The 21,784-nt window shown below is 42.6% G+C and overlaps 1 protein-coding gene across 1 annotated transcript; it reads left to right on the forward strand.

Annotated features, from left to right (window-relative positions):
* Positions 1-444: 444 nt before the first annotated feature.
* On the forward strand, positions 445-19,441 carry limd1a (LIM domains containing 1a). The gene is made up of 8 exons (XM_080472337.1): positions 445-2,109; positions 6,893-6,994; positions 12,749-12,816; positions 14,078-14,140; positions 14,881-15,011; positions 16,031-16,082; positions 17,476-17,544; positions 18,037-19,441. Exons 1-8 carry the CDS (start codon positions 936-938, stop codon positions 18,175-18,177), a joined length of 1,800 nt encoding a protein of 599 aa, XP_080328463.1. The 5' UTR covers positions 445-935; the 3' UTR covers positions 18,178-19,441.
* The last annotated feature ends 2,343 nt before the right edge of the window (positions 19,442-21,784 follow it).

The following is a 21,784-nucleotide window of genomic DNA, read 5'->3' on the forward strand; positions in this document are numbered from 1 at the left end:
TAAACCATTATAGTGAAGCCAAGTGTTGAAGGGCACACCAACCATCTGGACCAAACCAAAGCTGGAACCTTGGAGTGAAACATTGCAGTTCCCCTCCACAGTTTCTCTAGATTTTGGATTATAGATTTATTTTACATATGAAAATTAGATTTAGAGAACCTGAAAACATGCTGATGTCTTGCACCTCCTGGACCCCATATAAGTTCATTTAAGCCAGTTTTTTTTTTTTTTTGGAACAGAGTAAAAACGGTTTGATTTGACTGTAAAAGTAGTGGCTGGCTCATGTTAAAGTCATTGTTATGGATGACACGGTGCGTGTAAGAAGCAGAATACATTCAGTAGATGTGGGTCACCAGGGTGTGCAGTCTGTGTGAACAGTTAGTGGGACAGAGGTCTGGGTTGTCCTCCTCGGTGTGCTGCGCCTTTAAAAACAAGCTGCTCCCTGTTTGAGTCCAAACGGTGGGCCGGTGGACACGTTACAGCTCCGCTGCGGCTCCGACACGGTCCTCTGTCCCGGCGCGACTTTCCACACGCTTCAGCCAGCTCTCCCAACACTTCTCGGTGGAGCGGAGGACAAAGTTTTGAATGACGGTTTCCCGCTGGGACTGTACGGCCGGCACAGGGGAGGAGCGGGCAGTTTGCGGGGTCGTGCGGGGTTTCTGCGGCTCGCTGTTATAAGCGCTGGGACGCCGAGCGGAGCGGGACGCAGCCGGACGGACGCACTTTCACCAAACTTTTCTCTCTTCACCGCGGAGTCTGGACGGAACTACAGAGGTGGAAATAAAGGAGAAAAGTTGTCTCTTTGGTTTCTGCAACTTCTCGGAGGGCTCACTTTTTCCCCCCCACAGACATTTGTGATTTAGGTTCAACCTTCCACCTATCACAACTTTTTCTTGGAGCTGACGCGAATCGCCTTTTTTTTTTAACCCCACAAAATGGATAAATACGAGGATTTAGGACTGGAGGCGAGTAAGTTTATCGAGGATTTAAATATGTATGAGGCGTCCAGAGACGGTTTATTCCGGATGAGGAGGGATGAGGGAAATAACCCGGACTTTGAAGAGACGAGGAGAGTTTTCGCCTCCAAAATGAGTAAAATTCACATGCAGAAGCAACAGGAGGAGATGGCGAAAAATAACCAGGCCATCAAGATGAATGGGGGTCACGGCAGCACACTTTACACCAAGGACAGACCGCCCATCAATAGTTACAGACAGCCGGGGGAGGCGGCGGCGAAGCCCCCGATACTGTCTGGCCCGGTGCCGAGCGCCGCCGCTGGGAACCAATACGCACAGTTTGACGGCCAGAAACACCACACGGCTCCCCAGGCTGAACTCCCGGCCGGCAGGGCTTATGCCTACGGAAACAATTACGATAATAAAGAGCGCTTAGAGCTGCACTCGCCCCAGCACAACACCCCCTCCCCGCCCAGTCCTGGAAACCATTGCGCGCCCACACATGCCCGTCATGCAGCCAGCGCGCCGGCTGCCTGGGCCCCATCCAGAGAGGGCCAGCGTTCCCCCTCATTGTCTGGGTCAGCGGGCAGCAGTGCAGCTCATCAGCGCCTACCAGAACTTTCCACCGTCAACAGCCTTCCATCCCACCAGACTCAGGCTGTCCATGTTGCCGCCAGTCCACCCACATCCGCTGGACCCACCAGGAGGTGGGCTGAAGAGCCCTCTTTCCCACCGAATCCAGACCCCATCCCTGCCCTGCCTCTGAGTGCCTTCACAGGAGGAGCAGACTTTCATGTGCACCAGCCTGCAGCCGCTTATCCAACTTCCAATCCCTCTTCCAGCCATAATGGTCTCGTGGCAGCGTCCTCTGTTCCACCTGCATCCTCTGAAAAGTCTCAACCCAAAGCCCAGTCACCTGCCCAGAGCCCGGCCAGTGTCTCCAGAAGCTTCAGCCAAGGTCAAGGTCAGAGTCAAGTCCCTGCCTGTGGACAGGCCGAAGTCCCCTGCTCCCCTAAGCCGGTCCAACTAGCCTGCCAATCCCTTACCACCCAGCCCCCCGAACAGGGGCCTTCAGCAGCTGAAATGAAACTAGAAGCCCTCACTAAGCGGCTGGAAAAAGAGATGGATGCCCAACCAAAGGCTGACTACTTTGGTAAGACGTCAGATTAGCAACACCAACATGGGGGCCTCTGTCAATTTTGTATCTGCTTTCAAGCCACTGACATGATTGAGCCGCCCACCCACAGTTCAGAACATAAACGCAATTGTTGTTGACTTCATATCTACACGTGCAGACACTGTCCCTCTCTGCCATCTCTGGTGGGTTTCCTTCAAACACAGACACACTTGTCTGGTGTGTGTTTCTAACGGGCTTCATCAGGAGTGCATCCCAGATGTTAAAGGTCTTTGGGAGCATTTACAGTCAAACTCAAATGTCAAATGCTGACAATCATTTTTTTCAATAACAAGAATGAATAAATGAAGTCATTAGTTAGAGCTTGGTCGCTTCCATCAGATCTGAGTTTGGGGTTACTCAAATTTAACTTCCTATGTTATACTTTGTTTGGATAAAGTTTTTACATTTCATTGTAGCCCCAGACCTGTGCATGCACATTTTCCAGCACTCCCTGAGCATGCCATGCATAACTTGTGCACATGTGAAAGCAAGAGTGTGGAAAATGATTAAGAAGAATAGCACCTTTGACTGTCAGTGTGGGCATGATGGGAGTCATATGAAGAACAAGTAACCATTAACGTGTGGCTGCAGAGGGTGGAGGAGGATGTCCATCATCAGCAGAATATCTAGTTTCTATTCCTCTTATCAGTCCTTGTTGCTCTTTAGCTGCGCTCCATGTGACTGGCAGAGCGTTGGCAGGAACTGATTATAAACTTGGCTTGGTTGTGGGATGAGTTGACATAGTTGCGAGCAGTAACTATGCCTCATATAGTGTTTTGTTTCCGATAAAGCCGACGCTTGTTTGCTTGATCATTCATAGAAATGCGATGTGCTGCTTCTCACGTGAAGCACAGCAGGATTGGAAACAGTGCGAGTTGGGTGATGTGTTGTTGAAGGCCACAAAGCCCCTCATTACACACACAGCCCACTCCTACATCCTCACTGGAGGAATTTCCTGGTGGAATGTCATGATTGTAATTCACAAAGTTTCTCAGACCACCCCCCCCCCCCCTCCCCCCCCCCCCACACACACACACACAAACTGTGTGTATCGATGTGTAAAGGTAGACGTCCTGGCGTATGTCACCAAACACAGCAAGCTTCATAAATAGCCTTGCAGCATGAATGTTACGGGTGTGTGGGAGTGCACAGCAGAGGAGCAGATTTTAAAGTAGCGCAGTATATATCTTTTCTCAGCCACACACACACATTCCCACATAGCCCACACTGAGCTCCTATAAGGACTTTCCCACCAGACCATGGCTCATCCTCTGAGTCATGCTTCCATGCCAGAATAAAAACCTGTGTAGGCTAGTTTCCTGCGCTTTAGTAACTTGATATAAGGCGTTTGTAATTATTCATAGAGGTCTTAACATTTTGAGCAATTTTAGGTGCGTTTTCTCGTCCAATATTTTTAAGGTGCTGGTAGAGTGCACTCTTTTTTTTGGTGGAATGCAGAGGCAGCAGGAACTGTGCTTTTCTAAGCCTCTGCCAATGCGTCAGTGATTTTTACATGATATCTCAGCTGGTTCCATATGCAGGGTTGAGTCCATTTTGCTGATTGGCACAAGTGGAATCAGAGGTTCTGGGAATATGAGTTCAGTGCCAAACGGCTGCACCAGGGGAACACTGAGGAATGTCTGCAGGAAGACAGCGAGGAATTTTAGAAATGAGGTCTCAAGAAACAAAAGGGAGGGGGAGCCTCAGACGTGTTTTTTGGGGTTCCTGTGGTGTGGTTGAATGGATCAGTAGACAAACGGGACAGATTTAGGGACAAGTCCTCGGTTGCCTCTTTGTTCTTTGCCAAAAGAGCTCGAGAGGATGTGAGATTTATGAACAAGTTCATCCAAGAAGGGAGAAGTGGAAGGACATCCCTGCGTAATGCTACCCTCCTCCTGACACACACCCCCCCCCCCCCACACACACACACACACACACACACACACACACACGCACACGCACACGCACACGCACACACACGCACACACACGCACACACTCAGTGGAGCGTTTACTGTTGTGTTAAGATGGAGGATTAATTTATCCCATCTGGCTGTTGAGTGGAAAGCTTTGTCTTAACTCTTCCCGTGGATTCGTGCCTTGTGGCAGACTTTTGGAGGCTTTCTTTCTTCTTTCTTGTTAATGTATGAATGTGATATTGTCTCAGGCATGTCTGTATCTTTTTGCTGTTGAATAAATAGACTGCGGTACTTGACAGAATTTTATTTTTAAAGCTGTGCCACTTGTGGGTGTGGTGCTTTTAGCACGTTTCAGTGAGCAGGACTGGCTCCAGTACATGTACAGTTTTTCTACTTTTACATGTGGATCATGTGGTTGATGTGCTGTCAGACTTACAGTTGTCTTTTGTTGCTCAGTCTTTTGAATGTATATATTTTTTAAATATCATTACTGGGGTCTGATATAAGAAGTTATAACTCAACTTCACCTCTGCCACAGTCTTTACGCAGACTTTACACTCCTTCTCTCACATAGAGTAACTTGTTACATCTCATTGCTATTTTTCCATCAAGAACACTTGAAATGTTTTCTGTAAGGCCCCGTTTACACGACGACGAATACGGGTGTATCCGCAAAGCTTTCTTCACTTTTTGGGGGGGTCCGTTTACACGACATCAGTGTGCGGATCCACTGTATACGCAAATTATTATTTTTTAACCGGCTCCCAAGGTGGAAAAATTCTTTCACGACCCCGATTCCCCCATGCAGAGACTGCCAGAGGCTATGGAGCGCTCTTCCTGCGGATTTCACTTACTGTACATAATAAATGAATGATGCAATCTGGAACCAATAGGTTCATAAGTATCCAGCAGTTTTTATGTACCCGTTTTAGCACATTAGATTCTGATCTGCATGCTTTTTGTGAAATGTTGGTTTTTAACATAAAATTGAATTTCCAATTTTAGAAGTGATACCAACAGCAGCAGCAGCAGCAGCAGCATCAGCTACAGTTTGTTGTTTGTCGGTGGCCTGAGAGCAGACAGCCACCAAGAGTTTTGACAGCTGGGTAAGGTGAGCGGCGGTGGAGGGAAAAATAAGGGAGAGATTTGACTGCATATTTTGCTTCCCTTCCCCCACAAACTCCAAGGCAGTCTGTCCCCATGAATAATTACACTGTTTTGGAATATGAGACTGGCCAAAAAAACAAACTAAATTTCTGGAAGCCAAACAGGCTAGCACTTTACTATGAAAATACACAATTTTTACTTTAAAATTTAACTTTCTAGTGTTTGTTGTATTTTATACAAATTACAGGCAGAAATAATCTAGAATGGAGAGTGTACTGTCGTGTCTGTATGCTGTTTCTGTACTGTGCTGTTGGTTCACACTGAGAGGATGTGCTCTGAAGACCCTTCGTTCACTGATTTGAGCATTTTGACAGGATAACTACTTTATCGTGTGTTCACGTAAACAAAATAGCTTACATAAGACCAACATTCTTCTGCCTTCTATTAATATCCCTTTATTATCTCCAAATCTTTCCAGCCGTTGGGGCCCCTGCTGATGTGTCCTGTGTGGTGGCATTAGGAGAGGCTTAGTTGTATTATATATAGGCCCGTTGTATATTGTGTTACCGAGAGTTGATGGGGAGAAACATTTGACAAAGGTTATAAAACGTAACGGCGTGTTTTTGGAGGCGGCAGCCGTGTGATGCGTGTTGGATCCAGTGGAAACAGAAGTTTCTTTGTTAGCGTTCGAGGAGGAGCAGGGCTGGGCTACTTCTTCTGCTCAGCGCTATTTGTCAGTCTCCGGGGAGTTTTTCTATAAAAACACACATAAATAGGCTAATGCCAGTACACATACGCGCGTGCACACACACCAACAGTCTCCTACTAAGTGAAAAAAAAACAACCTGAGTCTCACTTTTCATCAGCGTCATCCCCCCCCTTTTCCACAGTTTTCACTTCTTGATGGGCTCCTTGTTTCACACCGTATCATCTGATTGATATAGCAGCCAGCTGACTGCTCATTAGGGTCACCAGTGATGGACAGTCCAGATGTCAGCTGTCACAATACATCGAGTCATACAATGCATGCTCAGAGCGAGACTGGCAGGGAACCGTGATGATGAAAGGGTGATGTTTCTTCACCAGGTCTTAGGAAAGTGTTGCATCCTAAGCAGCTCTAGATAATAAGAAAATAGCTGCTTGTTGATGACAGGCTGACTGTGTGTTGCTCAGGAGCTTTCCAAAGTCAAAGGAGAGATTATGTAATTTACCTGGCATGTTCCCATGTGATCTGCTTTCTGCCAGGCCTGAATGCATACTCTTCAGTCAACACATGGGAGAAAGAGAGTCCTTACTTCCATGCATTTCCTCCTCCAGTTTCTTCTATCTGACATTTTCTCTACACATTTGAGCTCGTCTGCTTGGGCTTGAATGAGTGGGAGGATTTATATCAAGTAGACTCAAAGTGTTTGATATCAAGTCACACAAACTGCGAGTGCTGGGAGTAGAAACACTTTGATTTTTATCAGGGCTTTTATTAACAGAACTCCCGTTCCCTGAGCCAAGCCAAATAAGCAATGAGCGATGTATTTCCCCTTTCAGTCGTACAGCTTACTGAATGGGCTGCCTGACATATATGAAGTTATCTTTTCTTTGTCTCCACAAACTGATAGTATAATCTGGTTTGTGGGTGTGCGATTGGTTCATTTGTGATTCAAATGTATTTTAATTGGACTGCTTGCACTTTTCTTCCGGTGACTTTCTCTGACTTGCTGTCTTGCTGTTATGTTCTAGGAGCCTGTGTGAAATGCAATAAGGCCGTGCATGGAGCAAACCAGGCCTGCCAAGCAATGGGAAGCCTCTACCATGACAGCTGTTTCACCTGCAGTGCCTGCAGTAAGTACACACAAGCACACACACACTAAAAAACTCTGGCTCGTAAAAGCTCCTGTCACCTCCCGACTCCTACTACTTCTACTCCTGAATGAAAGTGGTGCCACCCTCCTCAGTCATTCACAGCCTCAAGCTAAAACAGTTATTTAGGAATTACTGACCTGCACTCGCTGCTGGTGTTTGGTTTTTGGGTGTGCCAGTCCCTCCCCCAGCCCACACAAAGATACACACAGTGAGGATTTAAGGCTGAATAATTCACCCAGGAAAGTAGCTTTTAGATTATTATCGGCTCTGCATCTTGTGAAGAGGTTCAGACTGTGAAGGCAACTTTTAAAACAATAATCATGTTTGAGAAATATGAGCTCTGTGCTGCTTATATGGCAGAAAAGTGGCAAGTGAACTGCTCTACTACAATGTATAGTCTTAAAAAAAAAATGCTATACATGGAATTTAAAGAAAAATTAACAAATAGACAGATTAAAGGATGTGAAATTCTGAAAATGTATATGATGATAGTAGAGATTGGCCATTACCAAAGTTTTCCTACTATTTTACAGTAATAATATGTAGGAATAGGAAAACACCTTTGAACCCTAAAACTAAAATAGCATTGTTAAGTAATGTATATTTGAAGTCTAAACAGATGTTAGATTGTATTTTCTGGTCTTTTTCTGTCGTGAATATGAGTGTCAAATCTCCAGCTCCTGTCCTACAGGTTTTATTCATCCCCTGCTCCAGCACACAGATTTAAATCAACGTGGCAGCTTCAGTCTTCCACGTCTTCATTCTTCATGATGATAAATTCATTTTGGTCACATGCGCACTGCAGTCCGGAAGCACCTGCAGGGTGATACATTAAAATGACGACGTGGACTGGAAATCACACCTCTAACTTAAACCCAAAGGTCTTTTTTCTACTGGAGGACTAAAACATAACTCCAAAAATATAATTCTCGAGAAAAGTCAAGTGATTGCTGTGCAGCAATGCTCATAATCATCAGCTGGCAGGTTTTTTTTTTTTAGATGACTTGCAAACTGCTGGCTGCTCATTTTACTTCATTTCCCCTCACCATACCCCCTTTTTTTTAACTGGAAAGATTTTGCTGCTATTTTACTATAAATTCAGACTTTGCAGTCATGTACTGCACTGTTCTTACTGCATAGTTAGGTTATAGTATAGGTTTACCATCCACTTGACAGTATTAGAAAAAAACCTTTTCAAGCATTTGCTACTATATCATTTACATTTATGTGTATGTCTCTACATATTTTCCCCTCTGAATTTCTGGAAACCGCATTAGCCAGTGCTTTACTCTAAATTACACATGTTTTCATGGATCTGAGTGTGACCTCTGTTCTCTGGCCCTCTCACCCAAAGTTGCACTGGCTAAGTCTTTTGGGTGTGCTTGTTCAGCTTAGATGACCAATTAAGTCCTGTCAGACATCAGCTGAGGTTCCTGACCCCTTCTGCACCGTCCAGCTCATGGCTGCTCGGTATCTTCATGCCTTGGTGAAGCACAGCCTGGCTCTCTACTCCAACCAATTAAAATCTGTGTCCCAGTTATCAGATTGTGGGTATGCGGAGGATTTCTGGCATGGTGGTGACCCCCTGCGACGGCTCATTATTTACATCACTCTTGACCTTACTAGTTACACACTCGAATGTGTGATTAACATGGTTGTATTTTCCCTCCGTACGCTATGTGTGTGTGAGAGAGAAAGAGAAGGTAAAATAAAAAATTAAAAAGAGAGAGAGAAATGTTGTGACACTTGGTGAAGCTGATGTCTGAAGTGGACAGGGAGACAGGGAGGCTTAAACACCACATACCTCTCATAGCTTGCTCCACGTGAGGGCATTAGGGTTGTGTTTGCTGAGAGTGGCCCCGGAAAAAGCATCTCATCTGGGGAGGAATGCAGGCACAGGGGGGCCCTCAGTAGGTCGGGCTCCAGGAGGGACAGTAGATGCTGTTATGTCAGCTGGACATGAAGAGGACAAGCAGACTATTCAGTGCGAGCGCCTCACCCACTCCACACAGCCGCCGCGAAGGAGCGTGCTTACATGTACACATCCATGTTCACTGTGCATCTTTTTCACACAATAATGAACGGAACAATCACGATGCCACGTGTTATTATGAGAGGCATCATTTCTTCCTCTCCTCCATCGTTCTGCTTGTTGGGTTTCATAACAAGTGTGTGAGACCGCAGACCTCATTCCATGTGAGAGGCACGGGACCGTTTGTGGTGGATTGAGGAGCTCAGGCTCTTTTAAATTCAGCTCTTCGCTGCAGGGGAGCTTCCCTCAAGGTTAATCATTACCCATGCTACCATGCAAGGGCATAAACAAGTTCCAGTTTGTGATTGAGCTTAATTTAGACAATTTCTCAAAGTAAAGCAGGATGTCAAACCAAAAATAAAAACTCTTTTAAGGAGATATTTTTATATTATGCTTATGTTGAATTACATGCAGTTTAATTGTACTTGTTATCCTGATGATAACTTATGACACATTGGTACTGTGAACACAAAACGACAGACAGATTCTTTACTCTTAATATCTGCCCCGCAGGCTTTGAGTACAGAAAAGGCCCTGAATCCACTGGTATGTTAACATCTGGTGGGGAGATTGTCAGGACCTGAACTTGATGTTCGAGGTGTAGTTCGCTGCCGGGAGAAATGCATTCAGACTGCCAGAAGTAATTCCTGCGATGATGTCTTAAGTGTCAATGAAAAGGCCTTGAAGTGGTTCTTAAATCGCAGATAAAATAAGACGACGCTCAAAACTAGAAAGTGGTTGGACTGTAAAAACACTTGAGGGTTTTTAGCTTGTGAAAAAAAGGAATTTTCCTTTTGAATTGACATTCATGGCCACGGCATTCATCTGACTAAAAGGGCAATTTCAACGCGCAGTCATGCAGCAATCATCTGATCAATCAATCATTTCTAGTGCTTGTTGCAAAATAGCCAATAAACTACATTTTTTAAAGTTGGTTTTAAAAAAGTTGCTCACTGCTGAAATGTCTTACTTGACTAATTGACTTACGGGAAGAACAGAGTTAAGCCTGGACTGTTAAGTCATGGCATGGTCATTTTGAATTGCTTATTTTCTGAATGGGATTACATAAGGGAATTCATAGAATAGTTTAATTAGAAAGTGGCGTTGTGTTTTGTTATGTCCCTCAGGTGTTTTACATTTTTATGAAAGCGTAGTAGTCGTAGCTTATTCTGGTGCTTTTTGAACCGTCAGTCCTGACTTTAATTAAGCTCTTATCTTTCCACAAAGCTTAAAGCTTTCCTTCCCTAACTCGCTGGGAGAGAAAAAAAGAGAGAGAGAAGAATGTGAGGAGGAATGGAGCATAACTCATTTCCATCCTCATGATTCTTCCCTCCTTCCTTCAGGGGATGCAGTTCCAAGTCTGTCTGTCAGTAAGTGCCTGAGGCGAGTCGCACACCTTGGCCCGGTCGCAGTGGCTCGTCTCTCCTCTGTCGTCTGAGCGCCTCGGCCAGACCTCAGCAGCTGCAGCCATTCTTCCATCTCCAATACTGCTTTATCCAAGTCTGGGTTGCGAGGGAACTGAGCTCAGCTGAATATGGGTGAAGGTGGGATACACTGAGTTGACCGTGCATCGTAGGGCAAACACTGAGGAAAAGACAACCACACAGAAATGCTCCCAGCACAGACTGAAGCGGGACACACACTATGCAGGAGTGGCTAATAGCCACTAAAACACTGTGCAGGGCTCGGCAGCTTCAGTGTGATTATTATTCAGTTATTTTAAGATAATGTATTTGTGATTAATCAGTTCTGACTATACTTTATGTCCCTTTGGTTTAAAAATTGGCTGTTTGTCCCTGTTTTTTTGCAATGAGTTTAAATCAAACATAAAAGAAAACAAAGAAATCTAGGTCTTATTGTTATTTTCCCTAATAGATTAATAAAGATTTTCACCAGAGGAAAACAGTACAACTTGTTAGGCTGCACTCTTATTCTTTGTACCAAGACTGAAATGGCCATTTTCTTCGCTTGGTAGGTTGATTGCACTGAGCTGTGCGACATGAAATGTTGAAATGTGTACGATGTCTTTGTGTCCTAGGGGCTATATGTGGCCCTATTGTTGTCACAGACCAACTGTCAATGTCAATGACATTATAGGAATTGAAAAAAAAGTATGCATGATGCTTTCGATGCAACTGTTTGCGTTCATTCTGAAGGAAGCAGCTTTAGTTTTCCTTATTGTACAGAATTCATTATTCTTCATTGTGTTGATGAGCAGAGATAACAATGAGAAAATGAGAGTTCACGGGGTTCACGCTACAGAAACAGACTGATTCAGGATGTGGTCAGTCAAATTGCTGTACATCATCATTACACAGAGATACTAAAACCAATTGAAGAAAGTAAAACAAGAGTGAAACATTGTACTTTTAAAGACGAGATTATGTGGAATTGGGTTCATCTCATTGCTCTGCCCTCCACAGCAATCTGAGCGTGTCATGTGGGCACTTAGGAAAATGAATCGCTCTCCCCTGCTTTGGATAGACAGGCAGACTGAAAATAGTGTGGATAGAAATAATCAGGTAAGCAGAGCATGAGACAGGCCGAGAGATAAAGAGAGCTGCTGTCCACTAAAATTAACCCCTCCTCCCCCTGCTGTCCCCTCCCTCACCTCCCCACTTGGAAAATGTGAGGAATGTTGCCTCTTCCTGTGGGACCTGAGCAAGAATAACTAAGTGAAGTTGACTAAAACGTTTTGCGTCTTTGTGTATGTGCTTGTGTGTGAATCATGTATTACTAGTGTTGTGAGGACCTTGGTCCGTTCGCACGTCCCCATAAACTGTGTCTGTGTCCTCTTTACGGGTGCAGAAACAAGTCTGAGCCGCTTTAGATTTTAGGGTGGCAGCTTGTATTTCAGATAAGGATGAAGTCAGGCATCATTTAAGGATACGGTCAAAGTCAGGCTTAACATAATATGTTTATGACAAACAGTGAAATATTATGCTGGGACAAGAAGCACATCTGGATCAAGGACGGGGGGGCTGATTAAATCCACTTACAGGACAGGTGTAACACATTAAACGCTGCTCTATTCATGACAGATCACAGGGAAAAGTCCACAACAACCTGCCATTCTTTGTTCTTTTTTTTTTTCTTTTTTTTTTACACATGCTGGGCATGCTTCCTCTCTTCCTGTCTACAGTCTGGATTTTGTTTTTTTTATAGCAACACACACACACACACACACACACACACACACACACACACACACACACACACACACACACACACACACACACACACACACACACACACACACACACACACACACACACACACACACACACACACACACACACACACACACACACACAGAGTCATATTTCCATTCACATACATCTATTTCTTATAGTCTTAGTCGATCCTTTTACACACTGCAGTTCACTTTATTTGATTTATATGCGCTGGATTTAGCACAGTATGATACATGTTGCGGAAGGGTTCGTTACCTGAGAATGGCTTCAACTAATTACCGTGTACCTCACACCAATAGTGTCCTAGCTTTGTTACTGTATTTTCTTTCCCTTGTCACATTAAACACATATTACCAAAAGTATTTGATTTTGTCCTCGTCAAATACATATGCTTAACCAAATACACATGTTCTGATGGTGTTTGTATGAAATTGTCCAGTTTAGTTTTTTTTTAGCGACTCACAATAAGCACACTAATGCTACAGGTTTTTCTGCCTTTGCCCGCAGGTCGGAGGCTGAGGGGGAAGGCTTTCTACTATGTTGGAGGGAAGGTCTTCTGTGAAGAGGACTTCCTGGTGAGTGCTTTATATGCAATCAATATTTAGTGCACCTCTGCTGAGTGTGTGTGTGTGTGTGTGTGTGTGTGTGTGTGTGTGTGTGTGTGTGTGTGTGTGTGTGTGTGTGTGTGTGTGTGTGTGTGTGTGTGTGTGTGTGTGTGTGTGTGTGTGTGTGTGTGTGTTTTCTGGAAACCTTTGTTGTGACTTCAATATACATTGGAGCGAGAGCCTATATTTATTCATAATATCTGTTCTGATCACCAATGTTAATGTGATCAACATTTTTATTTTCTCATTCGTCAGAATCCTTTCACATTAGCTTGCAATCAATAACAACAAAGTGTGAGTTAGTCATCGACCTTGTGACTGGGTTTCAAACCTCTAATGCAGGCGGTTCATATCAGTTCGCTCCCTAAAGTGGAACTGGAGGAAGGTCGGTAACTGGAGAAGCTTCTCTGCTCTGGTTTATTACTTGCAGGGCAGCCAGCCTGTTTACACTGCTGCAGTATTGACGGCATTGCAAACAAGTTGAAACTTTCAGTGTTCATATAATCACGAGTTGCATAATAAACGCCACTGAAATCCTCAGGTAGAGTTTGACTATCTATTTCATTCCAGCTTGCTTTTTATGGCGAGCATGCAAAAGTTTGTTTTCCTGACCTACCGGTAGTCTTGTATTTACACTCTCAGAATGTCTGTGCATGTTTAGACTCTTGTGTAAAACCTCATCTAATTGCCCTTCCACCAAAAACTCTTGACTGGCTAATTGTAATAGAATGATTGCAAAATTAAACTTTCACCCTGCATGCAGAGATAATTATATGTAGTTTTTACTCAGCATGTCAGCATGACCTGCCTATGCTTATATCAGTCATAAAATACAAAAGATTCCACTCATTCAAACAGTGTATGTGCATTCAGTGTAGGTAAAACCAGTTCTCAGCCAAACACACATGTACATCAGTACTGACATTCAAGGATTTTCTAAAAATGTGTAAGTTTTGTGATAAAAACACTTATAAGAAAGCAATGTCCTTTGCTTGAAGTTATAGAAACTGTTATCTGTGTTTTCAGTCCGTTTAAAAAAAACAAAAAACAGTTTTAGCTCAATTACATATGCTTAACCAAATACATGTGTTCTGATGGTTTTTGTCAGAAATGGTTGAGTTTTTGTTTTTTTTGTAGCGCTCTACAGTAATCAAAGCTGAAGAATTCAGTCATGCCTTCAAGAAATCATTCCCAGTGATGTCACTGCTAACTTTTCTTCCTTCTGTTGCAGTACTCCGGCTTCCAGCAGTCTGCTGACAAGTGCAATGCATGTGGACATCTGATCATGGACATGGTGAGAGCATGCGTGTGTGTCGGAGCCAGGTCTACTCATTTACTTCACCCTCAATTTTTTTTTTTTATTCATCTTTTTTATGTTAGCCCCTCTGGATAAAGACTTAGGAGGAAGTTCAGCAGGCGCACACACGCACACACATGCTCGCGCCTGCGGGTAAAAGAGGGGGGGAAAAAAAGGACAGACACATGCTGTCATCCGTAATCAGCTGCTGACTGATTTCGGGGCGATTGTGGCTCGGTTGGTGGAGCCTTGTCTCTCGATCAGAAGGCTGCGTGTTCATTCTTCTTTTAAGTGAAATCCTTTTTACCATTAGTGAGTCTCTCAATGCTCTCTTTTGAGCAGACACGGTGAAGAAAAGGACTTTGTTCTTATTGTCGTCGCCAACACAATAAAGTTCTTACTGTCGAACAACAGATCATTTGTCTTCATCTCACAATTCCCAGAGGAGGCAGTTTATGTTCCCAAATTGCGGGCGGTTTCAGAAAAGGTTTGTTATTGAGATTTCTAAATAATAAACCAAGGACTTGTGAAGCTCCTCCTCTTAGTTATTTCAGCATTGTTTTAATTGATTAAACACACAGGGATTATTAAACAGCCGCCCGGAATTATTTTAAATCATTCATTGATTATATTCTTCTTTTTTTTTGTGTTCAAATCGAAAGAAATATGATAGAGCACTAATAGCTGCAGAGATAAGGTATTAATGTTTCATTCACTCGACTCATTTGTCTCTGAAGATCCTGCAGGCCCTCGGGAAGTCGTACCACCCCGGCTGCTTCCGCTGTGTCATCTGTAACGAGAGCCTTGATGGAGTGCCCTTCACTGTGGACACTGAAAATAAGATCTACTGTGTCAAAGACTACCACAGGTGAGTGAGACCCGTTACTGCCGTCGTTTAAAAGAACACAAATCAGGATTAATCCGTGCTAAACACGACACTGGAGGAAAAACAATGTCTCGGTTTCAAATTCCCAGTGAACTCGCAGCCGTATTCTCTGAAGTCTGCTGCTCTACTGTGGGATCAGACTGAGAAGGCCTGCGCTGGGTTGACTGAGTTTCCCTGCCACGTGTGGCAGACACATGGGAAGTTTAGTCTGGCATGAAAGAAGAGGGAGGATGGAGGGGGGGGGGGGGGGGGGGGGTGGTTGTCACTGTCCAGTTAGAGGTGTGAAGCAGCATGAGGGCAGAGCTGTTCCTGTCTGAATCGGACAGTGACGGACTTTGTCACAACAAACCACGATTTTCTGACGCCAGTGTTAAGATTGTAGGCGTTGTGTGAGAAAAACTGATGTAGTGTCCATGAAATACATACATAACTGGGACTCACATTTGAACTGTCAGTAGTAGCACCTGTAGACACTCAACAGCAGCTCTTTTCCAGCTGTTTCATCTCTCTGATGGGACGGCGTATAGAGCCCAGCCAAACACACGGCCCACCGCCGCCTACATGCTCCCCTCGCTGATTAAGTCAAAGCTTATTGTGTATACAGTAGGTGTGTGACTGTTCCCTGCTCATCCACACTGAGAGACCCTTTGTTATTTCCTCAGACTTCCAGGTGCCAGCCATGTGTGTGGAAATAATGAATTCAGCTCGGCCTTTTCTTTCCTGCTTGATGTTGGATTTGGGGAATCACTTGTGTGAGGGAGAGAAAGTGTGCACATCTGCAAACCTGGCGTCTCCTCGGTTCCGTCCGGATCTGTGAATGTAATCAGAGAGGGAGGCGAGAGACTCAGCAGCTTTAATGTTTAGAAGAGGGACTCCATGTATAATTTGGGATCTTTCAAGTCTGGATTTGAATTCAACTGTTTTATGGACTGCACTTACTCAATTTGATATAGTTTAAACAATCCTGTGAGACTCTGTTTCTCTTCATCTCACTCTCTCAGGGTCCTTGCTCCTAAATGTGCCGCCTGTAACCAGCCCATCCTTCCTTCAGAGGTAAGACACCTTTTTAAAACATTTTTTTTTTTAAATTTCATTTAAATATTTGTGTGGGCCACACCTAGTTAATAAGCAATATTGACAGTTTGTCAATGTCACACTGGCAGGAGATACTCAAATGATTGCCCAGATAAAGACAAACTAAGAGAATCGTTTAGTCTTTCAATTAAATTTTTCCGGCACAAGTTCATAACGTTCCACTAAATGAACCTAATTATGATGTGATTATGATTCAGTGTTTTTCTTTGTATCGTGGCTCTTGACATTGAGTATCCAGGAGTTCACAAGAGGACAAAGAGAGTAAAGACAGTGAATGATGTCATGTATATAATCAAGCAGTGAGTCCAAACATGTTTGGAAGGGTTCAGGCTGGCCAGTTGGGTGACCTTACAATGTGGAAAATAACAACCAACATTAGACATTTTAGTGGTAAAACCGTTTCTCACAGTTTCAGTGAGAGTAGAGGACATGCAGTGATGGATGTGAGGCTGAGAACTTCTGGGGCTTCTACGTAGAGAGAATTTCACATAGGAAATTTCTGACGCTGCACGTGGAAGTAACTCAAAGACGTCCGCATCAGCTGGAAGCAAGAACCTAACTATAACTTTAAGCTTTTTGTTTGAAGTTAAATTTGGGTTCTTGCTTCCTGCTGATGCTTATGAATAGCAGTCTACTAGAAACGGGGCCTTACCACAGCTAATTTTAAGACCAATGTTTACGTGAGCCCATAAAAGCAATTATAGCTTCTGTTTTAACAAACATTGCGGCAACCAAAAGGCCAACTGCATCATTTTGACACTGTCAAAAGTTAATTCTATGGTGTTTGTTGTTTCTCTGCACTGACGATAGCATAGAGTCACAGTTGTGTCAATCCCGTTCTAATGTGTCACGTTAATGAATGAATTACATCCACAAGCGGTTCACGTGTGGCTTTTCAGTCAATGAGTACTCTGCAGGATACTGTCTGGTCAAAAGCCCATTTGCCACCAGGCAACAGGTCAGAACAAAAGGAGCACTAACATCTCTCAGCTGCGGTTGGATTCGCTGGGTATTGGGCAGATACGCACAGAGACAAGACATGCAAGCTGAGAAATAGAAAATTCCCAAGGGAGAGTTGGAATTTGAGTTGTTTGTTCAACAATAAATTCAAAAGACTCAATAGAGTTTTAACAGGAAGAGAGGATGGTAGTTGATCACCTAAACTAAAAGTTGTAATACAGAAGAGTGTTGCAAAGCACAGCCGATTCAATTCTTGCTTTTCATCGGTGTCCTCCTGCTTTTTAATTGATCTATGAAGTGTTTGTCAGACTGAGGGGTTGAACAGCACGAGGTGGCGACGTGTCTCCTGCCGAGTTTTGCTTCACCTGCGTTTGTCTTGATTTCTTCCCAGGGCTCTGATGAAACTATTCGAGTTGTGTCCATGGACAAAGATTACCATGTGGAATGTTACCACTGTGAGGTGGGTAGAAAAAAAAAGACGTCTCTGAGATGGCATCTGTTTAGTGGCTCTTAGCCAGGGATTTTCTGAATACCTCATTATGAGAAATTATAATGAGTCGATCTTAATTACAGCCTTGGTAATTGTGCGTTGCTGAGTAGCGCAGGTATCCAACACCTCATCATCCATATCTCACCATTTTACTTAATTGCCTCTTCATTTAGTTTTTTCAAAGTCAGACTGATGGAGCTGTTCCTCTTCATCCAAAAATAATCAGTGAGCTCTGAGAGGATTTATGTCCTTGTGATTTTTAAAATCTTTAAAAAAAAATTCAGGAAGTGGGTTTTTTAGAGTCCTGTGTACATATTTATTGCTATAGTTATAATGAAGGATTGCTCACATACAGGAAACATATCGAGCAATGGATAATTTCAAATTTTATTCTGGTCAGAAATGATTGCAGACCTTTTTTGTAGCAGTTCAACCTGTTGTTCCTGTTTTTGTGCTGTTCAGGATTGTAAGATGGAGCTAAACGACGAGGAGGGTCACCGCTGCTACCCTCTGAAAGGCCACCTCCTCTGCCACTCCTGTCATCTGAAGCACATCCAGCCTGGCTGCCCCTCTCCTGTAGCTGCTGCCTCCTCCACCTACTAACTGCTGTGTGGGCGGGGGGAGACACCTGGTGGACATCAGGAGGAACTGCCTAAAGTGGATGTTTACAATTCTTGTTGTAGAGGGTTGATTCAGTTCAATGCATTACATGCTACTGTTTTTTGATGCAAATTTTTTTGACAGGAAATTTAATGAAGTGTCCTTAATGGGTATGACCCAGTAATGAAGTATTGTGATATACCAAAGCCTCTTATTTGAAAGCATTGAAGAGTTGCATACCGACTTTGCAGAAGTGTTTCCATATGGTTGTTGTTCCATAAATATCAGTTGCATTGGCTGTGTAAATATCAAACTGTCTACTTGTTTTAGATGCTGTGTGCCTTCTACTACACAATTTTGCAAAGAACCCGGGATTTAGGACATGAATCAACATATTGATTTACAGAGAGTACATGAAATCTGCAAATCACCGGTACCTAATGTTTCATTCTAATATGAAGAATAATCTGCTCACTGAGATTATGCAATGTTCATAGGATTCTCACAAGATGTTCTGGATCACAATTATCTCCACATTGGAAGTATCATGACACCTTTTACCCAATACCAGCTGATGTGTATTTAGATACAGGAGAAGTGTTTCTTTTTTTCTATTATCGTCATTGATTGTGGTGCAAAAAAACTATACATTTTTCTTTCAAGCTGATGATCTGCATGTTTGAAGGTTACACAGTCGATTCTCAATCTGCACACAGTCAATATTGTTATTTTTGAAATGCAAACTACTATAAATTATACCAAACGAATAATTATTGAGTTAACCACCTCATATCAACACGAAACAGTGAGACTGTCCTCCAGTAGCTACACCTCCCTGAGTCTAGGGTCAGTTGTGTAACCATGAATCCATTACTTGTCCCATACGGTCTGTTCTGAGCACTTAAAGATAGCAGTGTGATTTTTCTATGCACCTACTTGGACCTTTTACTAGGCCTGCGGTTTGTTGTCTTTTATTACATTGGCAAACATGTTTAAAAAATATTTATATTACAATCGCTAATCATTAGTTCTTTGTTTTAAAATTTGATGCAAGTCCCATTAATTACTAACTTGATTTGCTCTGTGAAGAACAATGTTTGTCATGTACCTTTAAAATCCAAACGTTATATGTGTCTTGTCAGGAGTTTACTAACTTATCATTTAAAGTCCTTATTCCATAGCCAGCTGTAGATTCAATAAAACTGCGTATATCTATGTGCTGCATGATTGTTTAAAAGAAAATATTTAATAAATATATTGAATGATGCCAACTGGTTATTTTATTGTTTCATACCATTCAATCCACCCATCTTCTAAGCTTCACTATCCAACTTATTACTGCATGGGACTGGAGCTGGTCCCAGCTGACTATGGGTCAAGTCAGGATACACTAGATAAACACACGCCTATGAGTCATCCTGCCATTTAATCTCAAATATCTTTGAACTGTGCGAGGAAACTATAGCACCCATGGAAAACCCACACATTTACAGGAAGAACATGCAAACTGCACAGTGAACCACAACACTGCAAAAAACAAAAACAAAAAAATATATATTTTTGAGGGGTTGGACCATTACATCATAAGAAACATATAATGATTAGTCACATTCATTTTTTATCGATTTAGTATGGTATCATACTGCATAAATTGTACAAATTGAAGTTTTACCATTTAAAAGTGACAGTACAAAGTACTCTTCTTAAAAACCTACATAAAGTATGAGATACTTTTAATCACAAATAGTTGGTATATATAGTAATTGGTATATTATGTCATTAAAAACTCACGAAGTACCGGAAATATCACTTTATTTTGATCTTTTTTTTGTTTTTTATAGCAGTATAGCGATTAAAAGTCTGAAATGCCCGTCTCCGCCGGAGGGGGCGCTACAGATCCGCGAGGAGCAGTTGGAGCTGTTCGCTGCAGGTTGAGCGCACGTGTTTACACACTTTACGAAGTTGCAGCGCATTTAAAGCCATGTGTTTGTATTTATTTGACAGCCCCCCTCTCAGAGTCTCGGGAGTGGATGCTCGCTCAGAACGACCGTCTGCATTCAATTACAGTAAGTTGGTCATTCCTTTGTGAAAATTTCGTGTGAATACTTTTCAGTTAGTCAGTCAAGAACAAACGTTGTCATGCATGATATATCGAAAAGTTTCTTTGTTTTACTAAATTTATCCGCACAAGCACTTTAACACACGTGCTGGAACCTATTTTTAAACAGGTATTTTAAGTATGTGACACCTCTACGTTTCGTCATCGGGCCAGTGGCGCAATGGATAACGCGTCTGACTACGGATCAGAAGATTCTAGGTTCGACTCCTGGCTGGCTCGAACTTTTATTCTTTTTTCTCTTTTACTTAAAAGTTGGAGAAAATGGGTAACTTTGCAGGCTCACTTATTATAACGACATTTTGGGAATTAATTATGTATCAGCAATCAAATTTAATTAAAAACCTTAGTTAAATCTGTTTAGTTACAGGGGGCGTCATATCGCTGGAGTGTAATAAGGAATCGCTGTAGAGATGGGAGGGTGTAAAGAAAACGTCCTGTGTGGGAAACAGAAGGTTTAGCGAACACAACAACACATAATACAATCTTCCTAAAGTACAGATACCTCAAAATTTCAATGAAACACGTTGAAGATCACGTGTGTGCAGGATCCAACCAGTAGATGGCAGCAAAACACATACATTTTTCATTATTTTTGAACAGCAGTTTCACGTGACACGCAAACAGTCACCCTCACAACACACTAAAACTAAAACTGACATGATGGACCTTGATTAACAGTTGTATGTGTACAAAAACCAATGAGGCCATAAAAACTTTGTGTGAGACATCAGTCGATTCTTTATTTATTATTATTATTTTTTATGTCACATGGTTTTAATAAGCTGCTGTTCCCAGTCAGTATCAGTCTGGTTTTGGAAATTTGTCTCAATTATTGTAAATCTAATTCTTTTCATTGAACAATGCAATCTGCTGTTCATAAAGTAAGCACATTGTCAACTTATTTGCCTTTGAAGTTTGTAGATAGCAGCATTTACGCAAATTGTGAAGTATCAAACAAATAATTAACATTTCTTTCCAACATGAATGGGACTGTTATTAGCATAGGCATGGAATACTTACACTCTTGACAGATTTCTATTGACTTTACATGAGTCGATCACAGACAATGGCTGTATGTAGCCTGCAGGGCATAAACTCCAAGGTCTGCTTTTATTCCTGATGGATAGTTGTCTTGTTGAAAAGTTCTATAAGTTCTTTAGTTTACAGACCTAAACGATTCACTGGTCATTGGATGTCATGATGTCATAAAACAAGAAGTTATTAAATTAGACAATCATAGCGATTTAATCCAAAACTTGTTTTTACACACTGAAATTAAATCAAACATTCAGCAGGGAAATACCCGCACTCCGGTGCTTAGAATTGACGAACAGATTGAAATTAGATTAAAGATTTCAATTGCTCCAGTTGGACTCTAATGTCAACAAATGTGTGTGTTTCATCAGGGCTCATGATCCAAGGTTTAGGCTCTTTGCTCTCTCAACACTTCCTCTACATGCTTGTCCCGTTTATCCTATCAGCACATTTGAG

Source organism: Lipophrys pholis (assembly GCF_963383615.2).
Source record: "Lipophrys pholis genome assembly, chromosome: 9".
NCBI classification, from domain to species: Eukaryota; Metazoa; Chordata; class Actinopteri; order Blenniiformes; family Blenniidae; genus Lipophrys; species Lipophrys pholis.